This window comes from Solanum verrucosum, unplaced genomic scaffold (genome assembly GCF_900185275.1).
Source record: "Solanum verrucosum unplaced genomic scaffold, falcon-dt-bn FXZP01000094.1, whole genome shotgun sequence".
Classification (NCBI taxonomy): domain Eukaryota; kingdom Viridiplantae; phylum Streptophyta; class Magnoliopsida; order Solanales; family Solanaceae; genus Solanum; species Solanum verrucosum.
In genome coordinates, this window is record NW_026019970.1 from 4,112,073 (window position 1) to 4,138,463 (window position 26,391).

The following is a 26,391-nucleotide window of genomic DNA, read 5'->3' on the forward strand; positions in this document are numbered from 1 at the left end:
ACCTGAATATTTTTTCTCAAAAAATATTATGAGGATCTCTATAATGAGTTGGGGAATTCTCATATATACTCACACCATTTTTAACACCCATTTCGCATTTACAAGTCATTTTTTAAGAATCGCCCAAATTCCTCGATTTTTTGTGTGTATTAGTTCATGGATCTGTCGCCTCGATTTTTTTCTTTAAAACACTTTATGAGGACCTCCGTAATGAGTTGGAGAACCTTGACGTATACTCACACCATTTTTTGCACCCATTACCACATTTACAAGCCCTTTTTTTAAGAATCGCCCAAATTTCTCGATTTTTCATATGTATTAGAAAATAGATCTGGCACCCGGAGCACCCAATTTTTTTTTCTCAAAAACTTTATGAGGACCTCCATAATGTGTTGGGGAACCTTCACATATACTCATACCATTTTTTAATACCTATTTCCGCATTTACAAGCCCTTTTTTAAGAACCGCCCAAATTCCTGATTTTTCGTGTGTATATGTGATGAAGGTGGAACGGATTTCTCTCCAATCTCCTTTTATCCGTTCACTCAGTACTCAGTAGCAGCTCTCGTATTCGCGATTTGCGAGGGTTGAAAATGGATTTCAGACAATATGAACAACGCTCATGGATCTGGCGCCTAAAGAACCAAAATTTTCTTTTCTCAAAAAATATTATGAGGACCTTTGTAATTATTTGGAACCTTCACGTATACTCCCACCATTTTTTTAACCCCCATTTCAGCATTGACAAGCCCTTTTTTAAGAACCGCCAAAATTCCCCAATTTTTCGTGTGTATTCGCCCATGGATCTGGCGTCCGGAGCACGCAAACTTTTTTTCTCAAAAATTTTTATGAGGACCTCCATAATTAGTTGGGGAACCTTCACATATACTCACAACATTTTTAATGCCCATTTTTGCATTCACAAGCCCATTTTTAAGAAACGCTCAAATTCCCCAATTTTTCGTTTGTCCATGGATCTGGCGCCCAGAGCACCCATAATTCTTTTCTCAAAAAACTTTATGAAGACATCTGTAATGAGTTGGGAACCTTCAAGTTTACTCACACCATTTTTTTAACGTCCATTTCTGTATTTACAAGCCTTTTTGAAGAATCGCCCAAATTTATCAATTTTTCGTGTGTTAATATTATCCCATGGATTTGGCGCCCGAAGCTTCCGTAATTTTTTTCTCAAAAAACTTTATGAGGACCTGTTTAACGATTTGGGAACCTTTCCTGATTTTTCGTGTGTATTAGCCCATGGATCTGGCGCCTAGAATTCTTTTCTCAAAAAACTTTATGAGGACCTCCATAATGAATTGGGGAGCCTTCACGTATACTCACACCATTTTTTTAACGCCTATTTCTGCATTTACGAGCCATTTTTTAAGAACCGCCCAAATTCCCCAAATTTTCGTGTGTATTAGCACATGGATCTGGAGCCCGGAGCACCCAATTTTTTTCTTCTCAAACACTTTATGAGGACCTCCGTAATGAGTTGGGGAACCTTCATGTATACTCACATCATTTTTTTAACGCCCATTTCCGCATTTACAAGCCCTATTTTAAGAATCACCCAAATTCCCCAATTTTTAGTGTGTATAACTCATGGATTTGGTGCCCGGAGAACCCATAATTTTTTTCTCAAAAAACTTTTGGAGGAATTCCGTAATGAGTTGGGAACCTTCACGTATACTCAGAACATTTTTTTATGCCCATTTTCGCATTGAAAAACCCTTTTTTAAGACCGCTAAAATTCCCTGATTTTTTGTGTGTAGTAGCCCATAGATCTGGCGCCTAGAGCACCCAAAATTCTTTTTTTCAAAAAACTTTATGAGCACCTCCGTAATGAGTTTGTGAACATTCACGTATACTCACACCATTTTTTTAATCCCATTTCTGCATTTACATGCCCTTTTTTAAGAATCGTCTAAATTCTTCAATTTTTCATGTGTTAATATTAGCCCATGGATCTGGCGCTTGGAGCACCCGAATTATTTTTTTCTCAAAACCTTTATGATGACCTCCTTAATGAGTTGGGGAACCTTCACGTATACTCACACCACTTTTTAAACTCCCATTTCTGCATTTACAAGCCCTTTTCTAATAACCGTCGAAATTCCCCAATTTTTCGTGTGTATTAGCCCATGGATCTGGCGCCCGGAGCATCTGGATTTTTTTTTTCTCAAAAAACTTTATGAGGACCTCCTTAATGAGTTGAGGAACCTTCTAATATACTCACCCCATTTTTATAACGCCCGTTTCCGCATTACAAGCCCCTTTTTAAGAAACGCCTAAATTTCTCAATTTTTCGTGTGTATTAGCCCATGGATCTGTTGCCCAGAGCACCCTAAATTTTTTTCTCAAATTTTTTTATGAGGACCTCTATAATGAGTTGGTAACCTTCACGTAAACTCACACCATTTTTAACGCCCATTTTTGCATCTACAAGACCTTTTTTAACAACCGCCCAAATTTCCCAATTTTTCGTGTGTATTAGCCCATGAATCTAGAACCTGGAGTAACCAAAAAAAATTTCTCAAAAAACTTTATAAGGATCTCCGTAATGAGTTAAGGAACCTTTACGTATACTCACATCATTATTTTAACGCCTATTTCCTCATTTATAATCCTTTTTTTAAGAACCACCCAAATTCCTTAATTTTTCGTGCATATGGCATGGATCTGGCGCTCGGAGCACCCAATTTTTTTTTCTCAAAAAACTTTATGACGACCTCTGTAATGAGTTGGGGGAACCTTCACGTCTACTCTCACCATTTTTTTAATGCCCATTTCCGCATTTACAAGCCCTTTTTTACGAACCACCCAAATTCCCTGATTTTTCGTGTGTAATGCCAATGGATCTGGCGCCCAGAGAACCCGAAATGTTTTGCTCAAAAATATTTATAAGGACCTCCGTAATGAGTTGAAGAACCTTCACATATACTCACACCATTTTTAACGCCGCATTTACAATCCCTTTTTTTAAGAACCGCCTAAATTCTCTAATTTTTCGTGTGTATTATCCCATTAATCTGACACCCGGAGCACTCAAGAATTTTTTCTCAAAAAACTTTATGAGGACCTCCATAATGAGTTCGGGAACCTTCACGTATACTCACATCATTTTTTTAACGCCCATTTCCGCATTTACAAGCCCATTTTTAAGAACCACCTAAATTCCACAATTTTTCATGTGTATTAGCCCATAGATCTGGCGCCCGGAGCACCACGATGCTTCTGTCATGACGTCCTAGACAACGACACATGCCTTTGGAGGCTAGTGCTGGTCGGCAAGTGTGTTATGGTGGGGGCATGCATCGCTTCTAGCCCCAAATTTTAACTTGGAATGATTCATTCATAATCCTGCACACGGTACTACACCACAACATTGGATGCGGATCCTGGACGTGTAATGGGCACCATTGCCCCTGACCACCATACGTCGTGCACCACAACACGTCGAGTTGGCAACATGTGAATACCCAACCTATTCAAAATTCAAAAGGGAGTGAACATTAGGCCACACTTCATGCATAACAATGTTTTGTTAGGCAGTCGTATTTATTTTAATCACTTTTTCCTAGGTTTGAACCTACATTGTGGAGGTAAAAAAAATAGTAGAAGCTAAACCAACAAGGCAATTATCATGTAATTATTTAATGAACATTTTTTATTTTTTATTTTGTCCGCTAATAGTAAGTACCTCGTTTGCTACAATTGATTATTCAATATTAAATTTGACATTCACATACGCATTACCAAGGTATTTTGAACTCAAAATCAATTTTTTTAATCAGATTTTTACTAAAAAGGAATAAAAATCCTCAGCCAAATTGGGGGAAATTCAAATCTGGATGGGTTAAAGGCATTTATGAGAAAATTCGCTCGGTCAAACTGCCTTATGGCTGTTTGGTCGCATAGATCTCGAGAAAATACCCAGATTAAAAAAATATCGCCTGAAACGGACATCTGAGGCCAAAGTTATGAGCATTTGAAGTTCTACCATTTTACAACTACTTTTTCTAGTTCCACTCCTTAATTTGGTTTGCCTTTTTATCTTATTGAATTTTTTTCATTTATATAGAAGAATAGTTATATCAAAATTTTTGGTTTGATTAATTTTTTTTGTTTTGATTATTTTTTTTTATTTTAAATGTAAAAGCCAGGCTTGTAAACCTTATTAAAATAATTAAAAATTGACTAAATGTTAATAGCGACCATGATCTGCTAGTTCTTGCTAATTTATTTAGATATTTTTATTTTAAATAATTATTAATATAATTCATGTGCGGTTTTTTTTTTTGGAAAATAAAAACATTTTATCATCCAAGTATTATTTACAACACTATATTTTCCAACGATGTTAGAATAGAAATAAAAATCACTGAATTGGGCATCCGTACCTTCAGCGATATTTGCCTATACTACTAAACTCTTCGAATTATCTTATAGTTCTAGAATTCTTTTATGGATAGTAGCTCAGCTGCCTCAGACAGTTCTGGACACGTGGAAGCATTTTGCCTCGATGAAATAGTTCCTGATTTACATGTCTGGTTATCGCTTTTGGTTCCCTTTGAACTTTTTGGAACCACCTCTTGTTCCTTTCTTCCCATACATGGGATACACAACTAGCTAACACTTCAACCTTGGCATTTTCCCCCTTTGTATTAATAAATGCCCTGCTAATCTCTTCGCTCCATCCTTAAGGGAGCCTTTGTATTCCTTGCCACTTCAATAAAAAATGCTTTCATCAAAATTCCCACAAGGGCATCAACGAACCTCTCGGTTGATGACCCATCGATGCAATCTGTCTCTTATATACAACTTCCCATGTATGGCGAGAAGAAGAATAAACTTCCATTATTTCATCCCCATGTTATTGCATATCAACCTTCTCCAATCCACCGTATCGAAGGTCGTTCTCATCACATGATATAACTTTCTTATCTGAAATTTGTCTAGCTGTGTGAACTCCTCCATTGTATATCCAGCTTCTTCAACAGAATTCCTAGACTTCAATATCTTTTGTACCACATAGGACGCTTGCTTTTCTTGCACTTCCTCGATTGGTTTCCCTTGTATATAGTAGGTGAGCACCCACTTCACCCATACTTTTTTTTTTTATTGCACAGATTCCACAAAGCCTTACAAATAGCAGCTTTGTTCCACACAGTAATATTAGTAAAATTAACCCCCTGCTGACTTAGGTTTGTATATGGTATCCCAAGAAAAGAGTGCTTTCTTCGATACGTCTTCCTTTCCTGTCCATAAGAAGCTTCTACATATGGAGTCAATGAGCTTGACAATCTTCTTTGGTAGCACAAACACTTGAGCCCAGAAAGTTTGTATGGAGAATAAGATTGTTTTTACCAATTGCATCCTACCTGCGTATGATATGAACTTAGTTGTCCAGCTTGTAATTCTGCCTACCATTTTGTCGATTAATGGTTGGCACTGATCAATTGCTAGTCTTTTTGTGCTTAGTGGAATTCCAAGATATCTGAATGGTAGATTTCCTTTAGAAAAACATAGATTCTCCAGTATTTGTCCTTGCACCATAGGTTGCACCCCTCCAAAATAAATGGAGCTCTTGCTCATATTAGTGGCCACTCCATAAGCATTGAGAACTCCTGGAAGCATTGGTAAACCATCTTGACAGATTGTACCTCTCATTTGCAAAAAAAGTAATAGATCATCGGCAAATCCCAATTGGACTATTTTGAGCTGTGCACATCTAGGGTGGAATTTGAACTCTTTCATATGTGTCATAGTTTTCAAGCTCCTGCAAAGATACTCCATAGCTATCACGAATAAGAATGGGGACATTGGGTCTCCTTGCCTTAAACTCCTTTTGGCATCAAATGGCTTCGTTGGTTTACCATTGATCACTATTTAGTAGGACACAGTTTTGAGACATGCCATTGTCCACTTTATGAACTGTGCGGGAAAGCTTAGCTGGACCATTATCTGCTCTAAGTAATACCACTCAAGTGAGTCATATGCCTTCTGCATATCGATCTTCAGCATACATCTTGGCAAAATTCCTTTCCTTCCATAGCCCTTTACCAACTCATGAGTCAGTAAGATATTATCTTGGATGATCCTTCCTGGTACAAATGCAGCTGGACTATTATCCACTAAGTAATCCATCACCTTTTGCAATCTCCCAGTGATTACGTTAGATATGATTTTTACAGAACACTGCAACATGATATGAGTCTGTATTTTCCAATGGTATTAGGATGTTGGAATTTGGGTATCGTATTATAGATGTGCAATTTACAGCTTTGAACATCTCAGTTGTGCTGAAAAACTCTTGAGTTGCATGTATTATATCTTTGCCTATTATTGGCCATGCCTTTATAAATAAAAGGGCATTGTATCCATCTTCCCAGGTGACTTCTGATCATTGATCCCTTTTAGCGCTGATATTATCTCCTCCTTTGTGACTGGTGCTATTAGTTCCAACTGTTGTGTTCTTGTTAGTCTTGGTCCACTGCTCATTATATCTCTCCTTACTACTGATAACACAGGGGTTGATGATCCTAGAAATTGCCTATAAAATTTAATGGTTTCTGCTTCAATGTCTTCTGTAGTGTGAATTATATCTCCTGAATTGGTAGTCTACTTCTTAATCTGATTGTGTGCTTGTCTATTCTTCAAGCAGGCAAAAGATAATCTTAGAATAAAATAATCTATAAACACTAAATTTTTTTTGCAAAAAGAAATTAAAACCCTTATTCCCATGCCGAATTCAAACTATAGATCCAATACATTTTGAGGCTCACAATAGCAAGCGCAACTGATCGGCGATCAAAGTAATCAACAAAACCATAGGATGACTTTTCCTTCTTTATGATCTTCTATCCCTCAAGGGGACCGCGGGTGCTAGAGAAAACCTCTTGAACAAGTGGTTCTGTTACTTGTGGATTGATGTTTCCAACATACATGCACACTCCAGCAAGTATGAATGTACGTTGAAAACATCAACTCACAAGTCACATAACCACTTGTTCAAGAGGTTTTCTCTAGCACCCGCGGTCCCCTTGAGGTATACAAGCTCATAAGGAAGGACAAGTCCTCCTATGGCTTTGTGGATTACTCTGATTACCCTCAACAGAAGGCAATTGTTTGGATACTGTATAATAAGTTTGAGTGACATTGAACTATATATATGATGACCTACCATATCTTATAGTCATTTGGAAAAATAATAAATTGCATTCCTAAATTAATTTGGAAAACAAATATATTGACAATATGAAATATACATAGAGATGGACTATCATATTTCCTAGTTCATTGGGAAACTAATTAGTTGCATTCCTAATTTGTGTTGGAATGAGATGTAATGACCATATTAAATATACATACACATGACCTACCATATTTCCTAGTTCATTTGGAAATATAATAAGTGTTATTCCAAATTTTCTTTAGAATCAAATTTTTGATATAGTTGTTATTTACTTACCTATATGAGTTAAATCCTTATAATTAAACCTTTTGTTTTGGGAAAATAGTCATGGAAGGAAGTAAATGAAATACAATAAAAGTTAATTACTTATATAAATTGTATTAGATCACTAGAAAATTAATTAGATTTGTACATAGAATTATGTGGTTCTTTTTTCACATGATAATCAAAGGAATGATGATTAGTGAATTAGTTTAATATAAAATGTCAATTGAAAACTAGTTTGACCAAACTTTTGAAAGAATCTAGGGGTCTTATATGTCCCCCAAGATTATGATTTAAGTTGATTTATCCCTCACTAAAAAGTGATTCATATATACCCATATTGTTACATAAATGACCCAGACTTACCCTTTTCGTCTAATGGGTTTAATTCATTTTTTATATTTTATCAAAAAATAACAATCCATATACATAGGGTTATATTTTATCCTTCTCACTGTGAATCTTTTTGCTTCTTTGATTCAACGACTAATTTTGGTTTATTATATTGATGGTCAAATTTATTTTTTCACTCATTTTCTTGTAAAATTTATCATAGATGCCCAATATTTTTTTTTCATACAAAAAAAATAATTACAACATAGCCACAAAACATTAATTTTTACTTTATTCTTCTTTTTCATTCACACTTTTTTATTTGTATTTCTCATATTTTCACACTAAAGAATGAAAAAAATAATAAGAATAAGAAACTCAGATAATGAAAAGCAAATAGATCTACTAGGGAGATGTTGAAAACTCAAATTCGTCATGTCTTGGTGAAAACTCAAATTCGTCATGTCTTGGTGTCTGACATTGTTGTTTTAATTTTTCCTTGTATTTTTATCTTGGTAATTTGTTTGCTTCCCCAAACATTGGTTGTGCTTGAATTTGATTGTCTCCTCTAGGTTCAAATAGAAGGAGAAGTTTAGATTTGGATTTTCTTCTACTATTGTCCTGTAGTGCACCTTTGTTTGTGCTTGCCTTTCCCAAAAAGATTTTTCATTTTATTTAATTAAAATTTTAAAATAAAATATATATCTATATTGTTGTTCAATTCTTAAACTCAATCTTTTTAATTCAACTCCGGCTTACACTAGTGATTCTTCCAGTGAGGCATACCCAAGTAGAGACGTTCCTTGAAGGCTAAAGTTTTCTATTGCAACTTCTGCAAAAAAGAATTCTCTACTTCACAGGCACTAGGGGACACCAAAAGACTCACAAACAAGAGAGGGCATTAGCTAAACGGTGAGATGGACTTGAAGATGTTGTTTTGCCTTTTGTCCCTCTCAATATCATCCTTACTATAATCCCTTCTCAAATTTCAATTCACACATGCTATTTCACAATTTTTTACTATTCAATCATCATTTGGTATTTGGAGAGATTCTTCCATGATTCATAAGTCTATTTCCTATCAGACATGACCATTTTCTTCAGGTGACAATTATTGTGAAAAACTTCATTGTATTTACGAGCTATAACATTTTTCTCACATCAATGATTGGACTAAAGCTGCGAAATTTAGTAGATGTGTATTCATTATATTTGGATTTATTTATGGCTCAATCGTTTTTTTCATCTCAAACTCAGTGTTTAGGACAAAGTGGTAAACATTAGAAGAAATTCAAGAATCAATAACGTTAACACTACTAGAGTAATTTTTTTATGACATTAACATGACTATAATAGTGAAAATGATAGATTATTATTATATATATTGTAATTTGTTGTTTCTTAAAAATATTAGGATAGGAAAAAAAATTGTTCTTGTATGTATCAAAGATATATAGAACATGACATCCACTACTTAAAAATAATTTGTATTACTAAATTTAATGAGATGATTTTTAACATATATATACATACACAAACTATGATCAATCTTGCAATTTTTTCTTCATTAAGAAAACTTCAGATTAATACAACATAATCTTAGAAAAAAATAATCTCTAAACACTTAAACTTTCTTCATGTGAAAGGAAAAATTGAAGCTCGACAATAGGATAATCCCTCTTCCTCAACAACCAGTGCTTGATGCAATCGGCGTGATATTCATGTCCGCAACAAAGTGCCATCTCTTCATGCTTATATTCTGCCTGACAAATGACACAAATCTCTGCAGATTCTTTTTTGAAAACTTCTTCAATTTTGTGGGATTATTTATGTTTTTAGGTGCAACAACATGATGAGTTCTTATTTTGACATACCTCATTGACACTTCCACCTCTTGAAGACGATGTGAAGTCCCTCCTCTTGTTACCAGAAAGGGGTAGATTGTTGATGGAGAATAATATGGAGGATCTCCCCAATTTTGTGAGGATGGATCTTGAAGATTATCTACTAAAGCAATTGTCCTTAAGAGAATATTTATTGAATAATGATTACTCATGTTAGTTATAACTACACCAAAAGAATGAGTAGGTGAGTTACTCATTGTTCAATAACACTAATTTAAAGAACAAATTAAACAAAAACTAGAAATGCTTTTGAGTTCTTGTAAGGAAAATTAGCAGCATAAATAATGTATAATAAGTTTGACTGACATTGAACTCGTAGTAATTGTGGTGTAATCATATTCTACATATCAATTCTTCTTTGTTAAATTAGTTTCAATATGTACCAGTACTTCAGAGAGGTCTAGTATCATGTGAGTATCAACTGATACATTTTATATTAATGTTTGGCACACACCTTTGCAATTTTTTTGTAGAAATTCAGCCTGCCCTAAGTGTTACGCCGCAAGCCTACACCCTGGACGTGGCCGGCAGTCGAAAACCATCACTGGTTCCCAAGAAAACCCTTTGCCTTACTGACTACTTAGCGAAAGACTTTCTCAAGCAAAATGGGAACTCCAAGTGCAAAGATTAACTCAAATTGTCTCAACAATAACTCAACTCAGTAAATGTCTGAAATGCTTAGTTAAACATAAGTAAGTGACTCAAAGTCTCAAAATAACAACAAGGGAAATAGTGAAGGACTCCTCAACTACTAACTATCTCTGAAGCCTCTAAATACTATGATAGATGTCGAGACAAGACCCTCAAGAACTTAACAAAATAGAAATAATAATGTGAATCCCTCCGGAATGTGAAATTGCTTATTTGCATTGATTTCTAAGAACTGTGATGAGACATGTAATGGTTATAGATGCTGAGGTCATTTTCGGTAGTATTATTGATGTCGATGTCATTTTCGGCAAGTGCTAGTTATGCCGAGGTCATTTCCGACAAGTGTTGTTGATGCCGAGTTTATTTACGTAAATTTCTATTGATGCAGAGGTCATTACCGGCGAGTTCATAAACTATGGGCGGTTCCCATGAGTTCCGATAAGTAATGTGCATGACAAATCTTGCAATTTTGTGTTCATTGTACTTGAATAATGTTCTTGATGAACTTGACACTTGTGATTATCATATTTGATACTTGATAATTATTGAACTATGATGGTTAAGCCTTATGAATTGTATATTGTAAAACTATTAGGTTGGACTGATTTCTATGCAAGTTGTAGTTTAGGAGGTTCGGTTGGAATGAAAGAAATACTCGTTTCCTAGATAGTTTTGCCTTGTTTATTTGGTTACTTTTTGAGTACCGTATTGGTTGGTACTCACTTCTTGCTTCTACACTTGTGTAGGTTTCGAGCCCGGTATTGTGTGATTGCTCTTCTCCTTCTCTTATTTCCGAGGCTTGTCAAAGGACTTTTAGAGGTAGTTGTGTGTCATCCCGCCGAGCCCTCTTGCTTCTTATTTTATGCTTTATTCTATTTGAGAAACAAAGACATTAAGACTTGTAATTACCTTTAAATTCCGCACTTTATGTAAAGTGACTTGTACACGTGACAACCAAGTTTTGGGGTTATGTTAGAATGAATAAGTTTTCTGCTCTTTTATTATTCTTGCTTTACTTTCCGCATTTCTTTCAATTTATTGGATTTGAGGTTGACTTGTCTTGGTGGAAATAGACAAGTATCATCACATTCATTTTTGGATCGTGACAAAACTAATGCGACATTTTCCTTGAATCCCACACTATTTTTAGATTTTTTTTCTTACATTTTGAAATCTGTCCATCCATAAGAGAATTTATCAATTAGTGCATATTATAAGATTTCTATTGTATTCATATATGATACTTCACTTTTAGTCTATTTCACCACGGAAATTCCATTCACATATTTTCACATTCTTTATGGAAATAAGAGAAATGTTATTTGGAGTCTGACACATAAGGTCATTGAGGGTTTTAGGGGCAACAAGTTTGGTATAGTTCTTATTTGGACGTGGGGGTACGGGTGGGGGGGGGGGGGGGGGCGGGTTGAAGGGACAGTACTGGAGGAAAGATTTTGGTGAGTTATTTATGGGGCTTTGGATGAGTTTAGGATAAGTGACTCACAAAGAATGAAGTTGACAAGATAATTACTAAGGGTCGTTTGGTTGGGAACAAGTTATCCCAGGATAAGTTATCTTGGTGTTAGCTATCTTGGGATAACTTATCCCACCATGTATATGGGATAACTTATCTCATCTCTATGATATAAATGATTGGATAAGTTATCCCAAACATAACAACCAAACAAGTTAAAAAAATTTATTCCATCATTATTTATTTTAATCCCTCACACCAAACAGCCCCTAAAGTGTTAAGCCACGGGATTGGGAGCATTATTTTACATTAGCGTTTGTCTATCAAATCTGCACAAATTTCAACTTTAACTTCGAATCATGATTCTAAATTTCAAATTCCAAATTCCTCAAAAAGAAGGATTGAAAATTCCAAATGTTATTTCATTTTATTTATTTATAATGGAGATAAGGGTCAAAAACACATCTAAACTATCCCATTTTTTGAGTTTCATACCTAAACTATTGAGAGTGTGAGTTTCATATCTAAACTATCACTTATTAGTTTGAGAAACACACCTCAGTTGTGTACTCTGTGTTTTATTTGCAAAACCTTTGTCACATGACATTCTACATGGATAAAATATCAACATGACAAAAATTAAATAAACTATTAATAATAGTTAAAAGCTTAAGATTAAAGTATTACTATCAAAAAACAATTTATTTTTTTTATAAATAAAATATTTTATATTAAAAAGTTGTGATACTATAGTTCATGTTCTATTTTTGTTTTTATTGAACTAAAGTTCGATCAATAAATGTTGCATCTTTTAGAAAGAAATTATCGTAGTATATTTTACTTTGTTATGAAACCTTTGTTTAGTTGTTAAGATTGTATAAGAATAAAGGATTTTTTTTTATAGTTTTCACAACTTGGAAAGTTTTCATGTTTATGAAAAAAAACATACAAATAAATTGCATATCTAAACAAACTTCAGCTTCAAATCTACGTGATTTCAAATTATAATTTCAAATGATGTTCAAACGAAGCATAAGTACTAACCCTACAAATATAGGAGTAATAAATTCATGTAGGTCAATTAAAAACCAAAATTCGACAAGCTATTCACTCTTCAATTAGTATAGTTGTATAATAATAAACTAAATAGTGTCTTCCACATAAACAAATATTGAAATAAAGTCATGTTAGATCCAACAGAATTGTATCTACATTAGATCCTTGTAACATGGGGACATGCTTATGACGACATATTTCACTTGAATTATATAGTTTTATTTGTACGGACGCTCTAAGTTGTGATAGTTGAGTCTAGAATGAGTTCATTATGTGCTCATTACTTAATTTTCTTCTACCTGTCAGACATCTTTTGATTTTTGTGACATTGGCCCTACATTTCCCACATTAGAAAGAAAGGAAGAAGAAAAATAAATCACAACAAACAGCTCAATCAAGTGAATATATGGATGTGTTCATTGCGATCGAATCCAATTTTTTCATGTTTGATTGGTTAAAAAAAATAAAATTGAATAATATTGTCAGTAGAAAAATAAATTATTTATAAATGAGAATAGTGACTTTGTAATAAAACAAGGAAAGTAAGTTTGACAAATAGCATTTTATATTTACTGTGTCCTCGTCATCCTTCAACAACTTTATATCCCCATCCCGTAGCCCTCATCTCCATTTGTACCGCCACCCCCACCTCCTTATATAATATATATGTTTAGATTATATAAAAAATAAAATTAAGATAATATTTATTTTTACTTACCGAACAGAAGAAAATAAATAAAAAATTCACTTATTTTACCAACAAACATTCATTTAAAACATTTTTCTTCAAACCAAACACACCCTATTTGGATTTACACACGGTAATAAATAACTCAAAACCCCATTTCTGTTTGAAATTAATTCATCAGCACAAGGATGTTAGCCACAAATCAAAACCCATTTGTATCATTTTGCTTCAACTACTACATGATTTTCACAAGTAATAGTAAGAAGCTTTTACAAGTTAACTAAAAAAGGGTATTTAAGTAAGTCCACCATGCCCTTTAGTACAAGTTAACTAGAAAGGGTATTTAATGTCACATTATTGATACTAGACTATAGAAGCTATATCACATACGTCTACTTTAATTCATCCAAAGATCCAAAAGAAAGAACAAGAGAAGAAGAAGAAAGAGAAACTTGTAAAGATGATTAGATTTGGAGATGCAATGAGTATAGCGATGCATGTTATGTTAAGGAAAAGCATAAGCATATATGAGGAATTAGCATATGTTTTGGGAGACATATTATGGATTCTTAATTCAGTTGTTCGATTTTCAGGTATGTTTGTTTTGCCAAGGTCCAATTCAATGTCTAGTCGTCACTTCTCACATATGTCCTCCATGGTTGTCCGGCCCGATCGATAAAAATCCAGCTTGGACGCTCTGGTACACTTTTTCTATCTATGTATTGTTGATTTAAGCTAATTGCCTCTCGATCGATCTCTTGTTTCCATATGTGGAAGACTTTTGAGCTAAGAATAATGATCATTTACATCCTCTTTATTATTGTTTGTATTTCTATGGATGCTAATAAATAATGTTGCTTAATTTTGGATCCTTTCATTGTACAATAGTACTATTGATTCTGATTTTTGAGATTTTGTGAGTATGATGAAGTTATAGGTAATTCAAAATCATGTAAGTAAGAGTAATTTAGGTAGATCTAAATGTTTACATACTCTTTCACTACAACAATTCAAATTCATCTCAGTCTTCTCAATAGAGACTCATATCACATGATGTTTTCACCTATGAAATCTGAGGAACTGACTCATTATAGATGGCTTCAAAGTAATTACTGATGTTTCAATTCGTTTGTCTTAATTTTCTTTTTAGTCAGTTTTCAAGAAGAATCTCTTTCTTTTCTTTTTTGACAACTTTTTAATTCTAACTTTTTACATTGTATGTTTAAGATCACTAGACTAAAAAGCAGTTTTGTACATTCTAAATATCTTTACAAGATTCAAAAGACTTTTTACTTTCTTAAACTTCGTGTCCAGTCAAAAACAGATAAACAAATTGAAACAGGGGGAGAAGTAATTGACGCGTAGTTGATTGATTAAGCTGTTGATTTTATGTTCTTATTCTTGATTTTCGTTTGGTGAATGTAGGAAGGGAAGTAGGAGATAACTGTTCAACTAGCTATGTTTTGACATATAAAAGGTTTAAGTTTCATATTAATATGATGATAGAGTGCAACCTAGGCATAGATGTAGTGTTTCAGCAGCCAATACCTTCCAAATTATTAATGTTTTACTCTATAAGGAGTCTATACCTTGATTTACTTTATCAACAACTTTCTCAAATTCTAGGTAGACAAAAGTTCATATTTTCTTCAAATTCTTTGAGTTTATTTATAAAACTCGAAAAGGTTGATCTTCCTAAAACTCCAAAACATAATTGATAAGTATTATTGTAGGTCTTCTGAACTAGGTAGCAATATATATCTTTGACTTACCATGAATCTTTTCTTTTTCTTTTTTAGCATGATGGTAATTCTATCCATATATATCTGCAACGCCGAGGTTCCAACTTGGTAAAACTTACCCGCACTTGGTGTATACACCAACCCAATGCACGCATGCCATATGTATTTATAGTTCATTTTACTTAACCGTAATGAATTTACATGTGTTTTACTTTATTAAATCATGTAATTATAGAAATTATATTAGTTTGGTGTATACACCAGGTGTGGTAAGTTTTTACCGTTTCGACTCATTGTAGTATGTATATGTATATGCGTGCAAGTGTACTATGTAAGGAAAAATATTTTTGATATCTCAAAAAAAGTACCCAAAACAATATATTACTGTGGTTGAATGTCTAAACTTGAACAACCCGGGTTGTGGTGTTGGTGGGACTGTTTTACCCTTTATTAGAGGTCTCGAGTTCGAAATTTTGTTGGGAGTGCCACCTCGTTAAATGAGCCTTGTAGTGCCCGATCCGAATTTAATCGATGCTCCAGACACCGCGTGGAGAACAAAAAAGATTCTAGACTTGATTAGCCATAATTCTTAAACAATTCCTACCTTTAGTTTTTGGTAAAATGACATGATCATTGAATTTCCATTAACCCTTAGCATAACACTTTATTGCAATTTATTTCATTCTTTAAGGTTGGAGCATAAGTTGGAGTTTCTAGAACCATTCTGATGAAAATTCACCTATATATATTCTAAATCATTTGCCTTTGGAGGAGACAAATTCTTTTTCCCATATAATTATGCAGTTTTTTTTTGTTGAAGAATATTAATTTGTCCCTTTTTGTGTTCCTAGCTTTATATTAGAACATGTCGAATCTTGGATGAAATATCTTTCAGGACAATAATTTTGATACCCCTCAAACTCTCAAAATTGCCTATAATTTTCGTTAACAAATATTATCCGTAAGATTTTCATGTGAAACTTCTTAACTACGTTGTTTACTTGTATATATATCTCTCATATATCTAATATATAAATGGTAGTAATTTAAAAGATATGTATTCTCCCTCCAAGTTTTCTTCGTCTCTCTCTCATATATCTAATACTATACTTTTCTATTTTTGAGCTAAAGTTTTAGCACAAAAAAGATGAAGTACATATTTTATTTGATATAAAGTCTTTTTTTAAAAAAAGATTCACTATAATAATGAAAAAGATTTCTGCATATACACACAAATCAATGAGGGGCTAGTTTCCTTTTTGAAATTAGTAAGTAGAATAATTTTCTTATTAACCTTCATCTAAAATGTCTCGATATTTCTGTTTAATATATCTTCCATTAATTGATTCCATGCATTTAGGAAGTCACAAAGTAAATAAGGTTGTTGAAACGTATAACTAAGCTCATGATGCGTGCAAATAGAAAAATAAAACATATCTTTTAGTACATCTATTGTATGTCAAATCTCTTTAATATATGGAAAGTTTTTACTTTAATATATGTCACAGGTTTTAATCTCAATTGTGACATTATACATTTTTACTCTTTTTCAATCTTTTAATCAGAAATAACTTCTGACTTTCTTATTTGGGGCAACAAGTTGTTAACTTAAAAGAACACAACAATATGATGAAGACATAAATTGTTTGAATCCTAAAAGTAAAAAAATGAAACGACTCTTCAACATTAAAACTAACAATAATGTTCAATCCTTTTCATCATGACAATTGAACATGACCTAATCGAGAGTCTTATTGTTGGTTTTGCGTCTATATCAAAACATTGGCCCATCCTTAGGAAAGGAAATGCTTCACAATCAAAGAAGGAAAAAAAAAGACTTGGTTTGTAGAATTGAATATTCAGTTATTGATTGTGAAATTTAAACGATGTAACAGAAAATCTTATCTAACTTTAGCGGATTCAGAATTTGGAGGTTGTGGGTGTCATGTTATCTAAATAAGATGAATGGGTTGGCTCCTTCAAATTTGAGGTTATAATTCGTGTTTTCTTAATAAACAAGTTAATCAATGCATAGGTAGTAATATTTTCTTTTAGATATTCTAATATTAAGGATATACACCTAAGTAATTCGTTTTTTGGTTGTATTATTCTCTGTAAGTTTGAGAAAATAAGAGATTTTTCACGTTAAGAATTTAAATACCATATAGTTGAAAAAATTAAAAGTTATGTCATGATCCCAAACCCGAGGTCATGATGGCACACACCCCCGAGAACCCTAAAATGGGGTGTAAACGAAAAGAAAACAATAAGGAAGTTCTCAAAATTTGGTAGCATAAGTATAAAGAGCATTTAATACATTTGTAGATTCTGAAATACATCTCAAGTCTTCGAAAAGAAATTAAAGACTATAAATGATAGATGGAGACCAATGGCGATCCAAAAAGTAGGATCTCACCACAACTCGGAAAGAAAAAAAAATCGCTAGATCTAATCAACCACTATGAAGATCACTCTAAGTAGGATCTACATCAAAAGGATAACGAAAGTAGGGGTGAGTACAATTCATATGCTCATTGGGTTAGACTAACTAAGTATAAACAACTAATCAGACTTAAGAAATGAACTATGAAAAGCTTCGACCTGCATGCAAAAAAGTCTCGCTCTGGCATTGGTACCGCTAATTTATATAATAATAGCGCGAATAAAGTAAGCACACAAGAGTATAGATGATACTAATATCAACATATAAGCAAGTTACACAACACAACAAGTTGGCCAATGCTATGCAATGAGATGCTGACATGATGGCCGAATGATGTGGTGGAACAAAGGTCGTCGCATAACATGTCATATACACTTGCCGAGCTTTAGCTTCCAGACAAGGATCTATTGGGGACTCGCAGTCCATATACCAATCTCATAATCTCAAATCTCAACAACTTGTCACCTAGCTCGTGGTCAAAGTTTTAAGTAAGGTGTCATATTTTCTTTCTCAAAAATAGAATTTCTCCACTTTCTCATATTCCCATGAACGATGAAATGTTGAATGAGGATGAATGCATCATAACACATACAACATAAAGAAATAATCAATTCATTAAAGATTTTGAATAACATAAAGTTTTCAAACCCAACAATTCATGAAACACGCCTCAAATGATAGGGATAGTGGAGGAATCTATTTAAAATCAACCTTTACCACTTAAAAAAACATTTCTTTCATTTTAAGATGTTTCAAAAATCAACTCAAGCCCCTAACTCATGCATCTCAATGTCAAATATAAAGATAAGTCACATAGCCCCTTGCTCAGGCAATTACTCACATATCACAAATTTTCAGCAACAATTATCAGTTTCACATGAGCCTCCACACAGGCTAAACAACACAAATATGCATCACACAGACTAAACAAGAATGTTGTGACATTAACAACCTCTAAAACACATACTAAAATTCATTTCACGGTGGACTCCTTAAGAAAGATCACTTACTCATCTCAGTCTAAAAGAGGGATAGTCAAACCTACCTCGAAAGCTGAATCTCCACTCGAACAAGTCTATTGGAGTACTTCTTCAACCACATGATCACCGAAACAATCTCCAACTATCAAGAATGGATAAAGTTCATCAAAAAGAGATCAATGATACCCATATTGATAGGATTAAAAACTGGGGGTAAAATAATTTAAAATTCACTTGAGAAATTGAAAGGTTAAAATCATATTTTTAGTTAAAAATAAAGTTCTACAAATCAAAAGGAGTTCATCATTAAAAATAATCAAGAATCAAGCTACAAATTAAGAATTTACTACTTTTCCAACTTTGGGAGAAAAATTCCAAAATCTACATTTGAAATGCAGTTAAAAATAATAATAAAAAAACTGGAAAAACTTTGTCAAAATGAGATTACCCGAAATGCAAGAACCTTAAATCTCAAAAATAAATAAAAATTCATTCCAAATTTACCTTCAAATCAATAATTTTTTATTTCGCTACTTTGGGTTATAAAATCTCCATTTTGTGGATAGAAATCATGAAATATGAAATGGATATTCTTGTGAAAAGAGTAAAATAGGGTTAGTAATACCTACCCAATGATTATGAAAGAAAAACGCATCAAATTCCACCTCAAATCGACCTTTCAAGCTACCAAAATGTCAAAAATACGAAATGGGTTCGAATAGATATTTAACTTAGCAATTTCATTAATAAAGCCCTTTTTCGTCTCTAAAACTCTATCTTTTATCTCTATAAGTGTGTACCAACAACCTTTAAAACATCTTTTGACCCTCGAAACTCATATGAAATCCTATAAACATGAACCAATAGTGAAAATTCATCATAAAACATATTTGGAACCAATGGAATTATCGGATTTAAAAAAAAAGATGGTTATGACTGAAATACCTCCTTGAAACTCATTTATGCCAAAAATTAATTTTACCGAAATATCCAAAGCATAACCTAAGGTCTTGAGGCTCTGCCCGACCACCCTACTAGACCAAACTCGACATTCTGAACTCAATGAATTTGACGGGATCCCTATCCGATGCTCGGAACTTAAAATATTAACCAAAGTCAATCATATAAAAAATTCTCAACTCAAAAGGGGAAAAGTCACCAAAAACACACCGATGGCATCAGGGACCACACCAACCATTATCGTAACACAAAATAAGCACGAAAATGCTAAGGAAAAGGGAAAAATTGTCATTTCACAATCAAAAACCAATTCACAAGAAAAGAGACATTACACTATTCACCACTAAAACACGAGTTCATCCTGAATGAAAAGAAAAATAAGGTACTTGAAGGGGTGAAGAATTTGAGGGTATCTACGACGCATGTTGGACTCCACCTTCCACATCGCCTCCTCAACAGGCCGGTGCCTCTACTACACCTTCACTTACTCAATATGCTTGGATCTCAACTGTCTAGTTTACCTATCCTAGGTAGCAATCAGCTCCTCCTAAAATGACAGATTTTGATCAAAATAAACTGAATCTGATTGAATCACATGAGAATCATCATGACGATAATTCTTAAGCATCGAGACATGAAACAAGGTGGACCGCTAAAAGGCTCAGAGGCAAGGCCAACTTATAGGCTACCTCTCCACACTTTCCCAAAATCTCAAAAGGTTTAATGAACCACGGAGTGAGCTTTCCTTTCTTTCCAAACCTCATCACACTCTAGGTGGGTGACATCTTAAGCGAAACCCACTCACCAATAGCAAAGGATACATCGCAAACACGTCTATCTATAGAGCTATTTTTCCAACTTTGGTCGATCACAAGGTGTTATTGAATCAATATCACTCTATCCGTAGGGCCTCTCAACAATATATACCCAAAGGTCATACCTCTAATGAATCAAACCATCCAACGGGAGATCTACACCTCCTCTCAAAGAAAGCCTCAAAAATCAATATCATATGAATGCTAGAATGATAATTGCTATTATAAGCAAACACCGCAAAGGGTAGAAATTGGTCCCAATGACCACTAAAGTCCACAACACAAGCCCAAAACATATCTTCAAGCATCTGAATAGTCTGCTCGGCCTGACCATTGGTCTAAGGATGGAAAGCGGTACTTAACTCAAGTTTGGTATCTATCTGCTCCTGCATAGAACTCCAGAAATATGAGGTGAACTGAGTACCTCTACTAGACACAATAGAAATAGGCACTCCATACAACTGGACAATCTCACTACTGTAGATTTTGGCCAACTACTACACATTATAACTAGTGATAGTCTGCACGATCTAGTGATTTACTAACTTAACATTTCACTTAAGTGCTAAACAAGTTGTCTAACGTGTTCCAGCAAAGTAGTAAGAACAGTAAGTAAAAACATAATATTTTACTTGGGAAACACCCGACTCAAAAGGTGTAAAAAAACCACGACTTGTACCCCTACAAGATTTAACTCCAACTTCACTAAATCACTGAGCCTCCACAAAAACTAGATTACAAACTTTGCAACCTACAGAACTAACTCTAATTCCTTAACTTCAAGTGATGGATTTAGATTACAACTCTTGCAATCCTCGAACTAACTCTAATTCCTAACCTTCAAGTTATGAATTGATAATACAACTCTTGTAATCCTAGGAACTAACACTAAATCCTAAAATTCAACACAAACCTCCTAAAGTATGTGTTCCCAACTCTTCGAGTTATCATAATCTGAAGAGAACACTCATAATTCAGTTTATAACTCACTAAACTAAGATTACATCAAGACTCAATCACAAAGAAAAACTCCTAGCACATAAACTCTTAAAAAGGATTAGGTTCTTTGATGTGTTACGTGTATGTATTCCTTTAGTTCGCTGGTAGCACTTGCGAAGTCAATTTATTGTTATTTTTCCTATGTAACTGCACAAATAATCTGGACGACTTCACCTCTATTTACAGACTATTGCTTGTAGTGTTGTACTTCACTTGGGCTTCTAGAGTCCTAATTATTCTAGAACGTGACTTATTTTATTTTTTAATTCTATTTTGACTTGGACTCCTCCTGTCATTTGGATTTCTTTCTTTTGTAGGATTCTAGTATTTTCATTCTTACTTCTTTGTGATTTTAGACTCCTTCTTCAAATCAAACTCCTTGATTCTTTTATGTTGTAGTTAAACTTCATTCTTCAATTCAACAATCACTTTAAGAGTTCTACTTTAAGTGAGACTTCTTCTTTAATTCAAACTCATTGATTCTTTCTCTTCAATTCACCCGATGTTTGATTCCATGAGATTTATCATGAAATTAACACTATCCATTCTTTGATTTCTGCACACTTGTCTTTATTCATTTTAAGAGCTTGCCCCAAATTTAATTGCTTGTGACAACATATCTTTGGACCATATTGACAGCTATGTTTCATCTTTCTTTGTCAATCATCAAAACTGCTTAAATCCCAACAACTAGTCTTCATCGGAATGAAATGAGGCTACTTGGTCAATCGGTTCACAATCACCTAAACATAATCATGATTACCCAAGTCGAGGGTAATATAGTCATAAAGTCCATAGTAATGCTCCCCACTTACATTTTGAAATGGGCATCCTTTGCATCGTATAATCCATCTTTAATGCTCATACTTCACTTGCTGACAACTCAAACACTTGGTTACAAAGTCCACAATGTCTCTCTTTATACCACATAACTAATAGTGTTGCTTCAAGTAATTATATATCTTTGTTGTCCCGGGTGAATAGAATACTTTGAGTAATGGGCCTCCTCAAAATCATACACACCCAACCACCCACTCTAGGCACACTAATATGACCACTAATCCTCAAAACTCCCTCGGGGTCAAGAGAAGACAACTTAGATTCACCTTTCAATACTTTATCCCGCATCACTCGCAACTTCCCATCATCAAACTAGTGGCTATGAATCTGATCCATCAATGTAGACCTAGCCTCAACGAAGGCCAAAATATGATGAGGTGTCAAAATGTCAAGTCAAGCCAATTTTCTAGCCAACGACTGAACCTCCAAAGCTAATGTTCTCTTCTCTACCTTAATAAAGGCTAAGCTACCCATATTAGGTGTCTTCCGGCTAAAAGCATTCGCTACCACATTTGTCTTACTTGGATGATAAATAATGGTGATGGCATAGTCTTTCAAAAACTTCAACCATCTACACTACCTCATGTTCAAATTCAGCTGAGAAATGAGGTATTTAAGGCTACGATGATCAATAAAGACTTCACAACGTACAACATAAAATTAATGTCTCTATAACTTCAAAACGAAAACCACCACCACTAACTCAAAATCATGGGTAGAGTAGTTATTCTCATGTATCTTTCACTATAAAGAAACATATAGGTTATAACTATCTTCTTTTGCATTAACAGAACACCCAACTCAACATCTAAAGTATGACACAAAACATGACAACTGCTACATCTTCCTCGGGTAATGCCAAAATAGGTGTTAAGGTCAATAACTTCATGAGATTTTGTGAGCTAATATCTGACTCATCCATCCACTAAAAACCATGATTTTCTAAGTCAACTTAATCAACAGAGTTACAATAGAATAGAAACTCTTAACGAACCAACGATAATAACACGCTAACCTAATGAAACTCCAAATTGTGATAGGGAAAGTAGGTCTCACCCAATCACGAACCAGCGCAACCTTCGTCAGATCAAACACAGTTACTGCCTTTGTCACCACATGACCCAAGAATGTCACACACTTTAGCCAAAACTCGCATTTGGAGAATTTTGCATAAAACTTGTTTTCTTTCAATTTCTAAAGCATGGTCCTCTAGTGACGAATATGATCAAAATCATTCTTGGAATAAACCAAGAAGTCTTTAATAAACATAATAACGAAGGAATACAAATATGGTCAAAACACCAGTTCATCAACTCTACAAAAGTAGTTGAGGCATTAATCAATTCAAAGGACATGAACAAACTCATAATGCCCATAGCGACTCTTGAAAGAAGTTTTTGAGATATCAGAATCATAAATTCTCAATTGATGGTAACCCGATCTGTAACACCCAGACTCGAGATAGAGGGCATAGCATGTTAGAACTTCAAGGTTGACCTCACAAGGATAAACCACGACTCATGGGTGGGTCCATGGACCGTGGATGGGCACCAAGAAAACTGCCTAAGGCAGTAACTACGCCACGACCCACGCTCCGTCGATGGGTCTATGGCTCGTTTCAAGGGGAAGAAAGTATATGTATCTACCCACGTTTGACCAGGACGGACCATAGGTCCATCCATGGTCCATCAGCGGGGTCTCGTGGGTTAGGCCTGGGAGGTTATTTTAGGGGCACAAGGGTCTTTTCCGATTTCAATTAGAATAAAGTGAGGTCGTTTTACCCAAGTCTATTCCGATTTCAATTAGAATAAAGTGAGGTCGTTTTACCCAAGCATATTCCGATTTCAATTAGAATAAAGTGAGGTCATTTTACCCAAGCCTATATAAGTATGTTTAACCCTTAAATTCACTCATTCAAGTCATTCTCTCAAACTCACCAAAAGAATTGGGTTCCTCTCTCAAATATTCTCTCTCTAGAAGTTGGAAGAAGAAGGAAGAAATTAAAGCTAGGGTCAAGTCAAGTCTCCAATCTTCAAGCTTGTGAGGGATTTGTAATAAAGGTAAGATGGCTTTTCATCCATGGATTCCTTTCATCCATGGAACCCCATGGTTTCCCCAATTTAGAAGAAGAATTCCTCAATTCTAGTTAGGGTTTCTTCTAATGTTATGGGTTTTGATCCAATTGAGTGGGTTATGATTGTTTATGGTTGAATTGATAGAATTGCATGTTTTTAGTATAAAATTACATGTACCCATGCCTAACCCATGTCTAGAATGATAAAATTAATATAAATGGGTTTTATGCCATGAAAGGGGAAATTGAGGATTTAGATGTATTCTTCTAGGATTGATGAGATACATTATAGATTGCTTGAGATTGAAGCATATGGACATGAATTAGTTAAGAGATGAATTGATTGAGATTAAGTATATATGATGAATTATGACTTGTAAGCTTTGAGATTAGAATTGTCTTGAGACTAAGGCATATATGATGAATGATTATAATAAGGGCTTTTAGAGTAAAGCTACATGATGAACTATGATTATTAGGGCTTTGAGAGTAAAGCGTATATTATGAATGTTGATTTGTAGATAGAATTGTTGTGGAATGATTTACCCACATGATCTACTCTATGAATGTATGAATGCATGAATGTGAAAGGTTTTCTCAGATTGAATGATTCTAGGTTGAAAGGATTGCTCACCTAAAATGAATCTAGACTAAAAGAATATGAAATTGATGAGGCTTGAGGTGATTTTCCATGATCTCCACATGAGAAGGATTTGAGGTGATCCTCCATGTTCCCAAGTTAGAAAACATGAGGTGATTGCCTATGTTATATGATGATGAGTGTGAGGCGACTACCTTTATTCCATGATTTCAAAATAGCAAGGCAAGAGGTGACTACCCATTAGCCTTTATAGCAAGGACATGGAGGCAAATACCCATGATCTCTTAATGAAAGATGTGGAGGCGAATACTCGTATCTTATGTAAGAAATGATGTGGAGACGAATACTCATATCTTATGTAAGAAATGATGTGGAGGTGAATACATGTGTCATATAATGTTGGGCATGGAGGCAAATACCTGTGCCATATAATGTTGGGCATGGAGGCGAATACCTATAATCCCATAAGATGGACATGGAGGCGAATACCCATGACTATATATGTAAGGCAAGAGGCGACTACCCATTAGCCTTTATGTAAGGCAAGAGGCGACCACCCATGAGCCTTTATGTAAGGCAATAGTCGACCACCCATGAGCCTTTATAGGAAGGCAATGAGGTGATTTCCCTATATCTATAAAAGATAAGCTAAAGATGAGAATGATGAATGATGAGCTTTGATGATGGCCTAAGGCTGCCTACTATAATGAGTAAGGCTAGTGGAGGATTCCCTATGTCTTGGCTAAGTATGCTTGAGCTTAGTTCAAGTAAGTTTGTAAGTATATTTTAAGTTGAGGATTTTATGTGATGATAGATTAGCTTGGATTATTGCTTGAATAGTCTTCCTTGATATGTATGAATATAGGTGGATGAACCAAGTCTAGACTTATGATAAGTTGAGGTTACTTCAAGAAGTGTTCCTCTTTATGTTATGATGATCTATTATGTGCATTGATTATGCTTATGACTTATGTTGCCTAACTATTATGCTTATGGTTTATGTCTTATATTGACTAATGTCTATGTTATGTCTATGTTAATGTTTATGCTAGCTATCATATTTAGTACAGGTTTGTACTAACGCATACTCTTGCCTACATTTCTTATCCAAATGTAGGGTCCGGCGATATTGGTTCTCACACTCGTGGCTAGGTTCATAATTGATCAAGGAGTGAAGAATTGGTGAGTCCTCATAGCATTAAAGGATTTGACCACCATTTTCCCTTGTGTCTTTCTTTTATGTTTTGGACTACTATATGGGCTGTGTCCCAAGATTTATTCATGTTGGTTAGTTGGCTTGAGACAATTGTATTAGACTTTCGCTCGGTTTATACAAACTTTGATTGTGTTTGAAAATGTTTTAAATTT

At 34.3% G+C, this 26,391-nt stretch overlaps 1 protein-coding gene across 1 annotated transcript; it reads right to left on the minus strand.

The window, feature by feature from the left end:
* Positions 1–5,188: 5,188 nt before the first annotated feature.
* On the minus strand, positions 5,189–6,151 carry LOC125817181 (uncharacterized). The gene is made up of 2 exons (XM_049496730.1): positions 5,985–6,151; positions 5,189–5,783 (listed from the first exon to the last, which is right to left on the minus strand). Exons 1-2 carry the CDS (start codon positions 6,149–6,151, stop codon positions 5,189–5,191), a joined length of 762 nt encoding a protein of 253 aa, XP_049352687.1.
* Between the last annotated feature and the right edge of the window lie 20,240 nt (positions 6,152–26,391).